The sequence below is a fragment of the Priapulus caudatus genome, unplaced genomic scaffold, assembly GCF_000485595.1.
Source record: "Priapulus caudatus unplaced genomic scaffold, Priapulus_caudatus-5.0.1 Scaffold202, whole genome shotgun sequence".
NCBI classification, from domain to species: domain Eukaryota; kingdom Metazoa; phylum Priapulida; class Priapulimorpha; order Priapulimorphida; family Priapulidae; genus Priapulus; species Priapulus caudatus.
Genome location: NW_014577263.1, coordinates 42,341 through 44,655, shown reverse-complemented (window position 1 = coordinate 44,655; position 2,315 = coordinate 42,341). Strand labels below are relative to the sequence as shown.

The following is a 2,315-nucleotide window of genomic DNA, read 5'->3' as shown; positions in this document are numbered from 1 at the left end:
GGGAAATGCCATTTCCAGGCTCTAAATTTCAAAAATGTTATGGGGGAGTACCCTCAGACCCCCCCCCCCCCGCCATCGGATTCGCAATCGCGGCGTTAGCCATGCGCACACACCATAACCGCCACTCTTGATATTATCACTGGGTGATCCTAAATTTTTCTGCAGTAGCACATTTTGGGAGGCCACTACGGCCCTGATAGGTGTGAGCACATGATATAGCACGTGTTCGACATTCCTGCGGCGGTAGGTGGGGTGGGGATTTATTTGTTCGCTGTGGCAGTCAGGTTGTTACCTATGTTGTCTAGAACACTATGTAAGTGATTACGTTAGATTTCCTAACCTTGACCTCAAGTCACAACGCTCTCTCAGGCAACCTTCCCGCAGAACATGATGTTTGCACCGATGACTGCACTCATGCAAGCGAGTTCCCCACTCATGCTTGTTAGTTCCCAACATTGTTCCCAACAGAGTAAATTGTGTTAAGTTGTGCAATCGTTTCAAACAAATTCCTCTTGTGGCGCATGCCCCCGAACCCGTTGCACCCCTGCCCACCCACCGCTTGTGGCGCATGCCCCCGAACCCGTTGCACCCCAGCCCACCCACCGCTCGTGGCGCATGCCCCCGAACCCGTTCCACCCCAGCCCACCCACCGCTAAGTGCAACGCACGAATGTTACTTGTACTTTGCCACAGGCACTTGAAGCGTTTCAATAAAATATAATGCTAAATAAATACGAACTCCGAATAGATTTCGTATTTATTTAGCATTATATTATATTGAAACGCTTCAAGTGCCTGTATACTTTGCCCCCCTCTGTATTTCGCTTGCTCGCGCAGCGAAGGCGAGCGAAACGAAGGCGAGCGACTTTAATAGCTTTTTTATATCGTTATATCTAACCTCCCTTGATATCTACTTTATATCTAACCACCCCTTGATAACCCCATTTTATATCACGACATTAATCTTACTATAATTTGGCGAATGTTGTATGTTAATCAAAGGCTCCGTCAGTTTGGATCCAAATAGCGCCAAATTCACAGAAGAGATCGATGAGTACACGGGACGGGTTCTAAACTATAGTCGGTTGAAAACCGTTTGTTCGGTCTTAAAAAAGACCAAAAAAAATAAAAAAGTTAAAGATTTGCCTGAAAAATAGGGGGCGCTGTTTTGTTTTCGTTTTGTTCTGTGTATGTGTGTTCTGTGTGTGTGTCTGAAATTTTTGTAAGCCCAATAATGTAAGTAGAACGAACCATGTAATAATGAAGTTAAATATTCAGTAGCTATTTGGGCATAGTTTCCCATATTAGATGTACAAGTTAATCAAGTTAATCAAGTTATGAGATGCCAAGTGGTTAATCAGTCACCTGACCTACCAGCTAGCCCATTCACATCTATCTATATTCTAACTTTGGAGTCCGTATCATCAACCAGTACATAGCATACAATAAAACATTTCTGTGTGGCCGTGTGTATTTCATTGTGTACTTGCCAAACAAATGGTTAATGTGTTACGTGTAAGCATGATTGTACATGTATTTCTATTGACATCTCAAGTTTTCAACCATAAAAAACAATTAAACATGTGCAACAACTAAACTCTCCATATAACACCTTACACATAACACTACTGTACTGGTAACACATGCATCACAGTCACTAAGCCCGCGCGTAGCGCGGGTTTCAGCTAGTGACATTAAAGTTGGGAACGCTCCTAATGGAACATCACCCTAACTTTGACTTATGTAACAGCTTTTTATTGCTTAATAGAGATAGAGATACATATAAAGTAAATTATAAAATGTAAATATAATGGTGTCAGCTATTTTCCCACCGTTCTAGACGCTCCGCCTTCATGCTCGTTCTCTCTATACCAAACCTATAGGCTCTTACGTGGCTAATACGGCATGTAACACGTACTAACAGAACGTCTTAGTTAGTAAGTAGAAGAAGGAGAATTCTAATGATAATGTCTGTGTGTGTGTTTTGCAGACATTTCTACGTGATTCCTGTCTTTGTCTGGTGTCTGACGGCATGTGTTGTCTTCGCCCATCAGATCATACAGCCCGTCGTGTCCGTGTTGACCTTGGCCAAGGGTGGGGTGTTGATCGTCACGGTGAGTGCAGCCCAGTTACCACTGCAGCTTAAATACTACTGCAGCCTAATTACTAGTGAAGCTTAATTACTAGTGCAGCTCAATTTCTACTGCAGCTTAATTACTACTGCAGCTTAATTACCAGTCCCCAGCATGAATGCATTTTTATTATATATATGTATATATATATATATATATATATATATATATATATACACTACTC

General features: G+C 42.2%; 1 protein-coding gene across 1 annotated transcript in view; it reads left to right on the top strand.

Moving 5' to 3' along the window:
- Positions 1-2,179, top strand: part of LOC106807225 — a 48,760-nt gene extending 46,581 nt beyond the window's left edge. Inside the window, exon 8 of the mRNA XM_014809513.1 lies at positions 1,990-2,179. Within this exon, the coding sequence (XP_014664999.1) occupies positions 1,990-2,179 (190 nt within the window). The remainder of the gene's footprint in view (positions 1-1,989) is intronic.
- Positions 2,180-2,315: the final 136 nt, after the last annotated feature.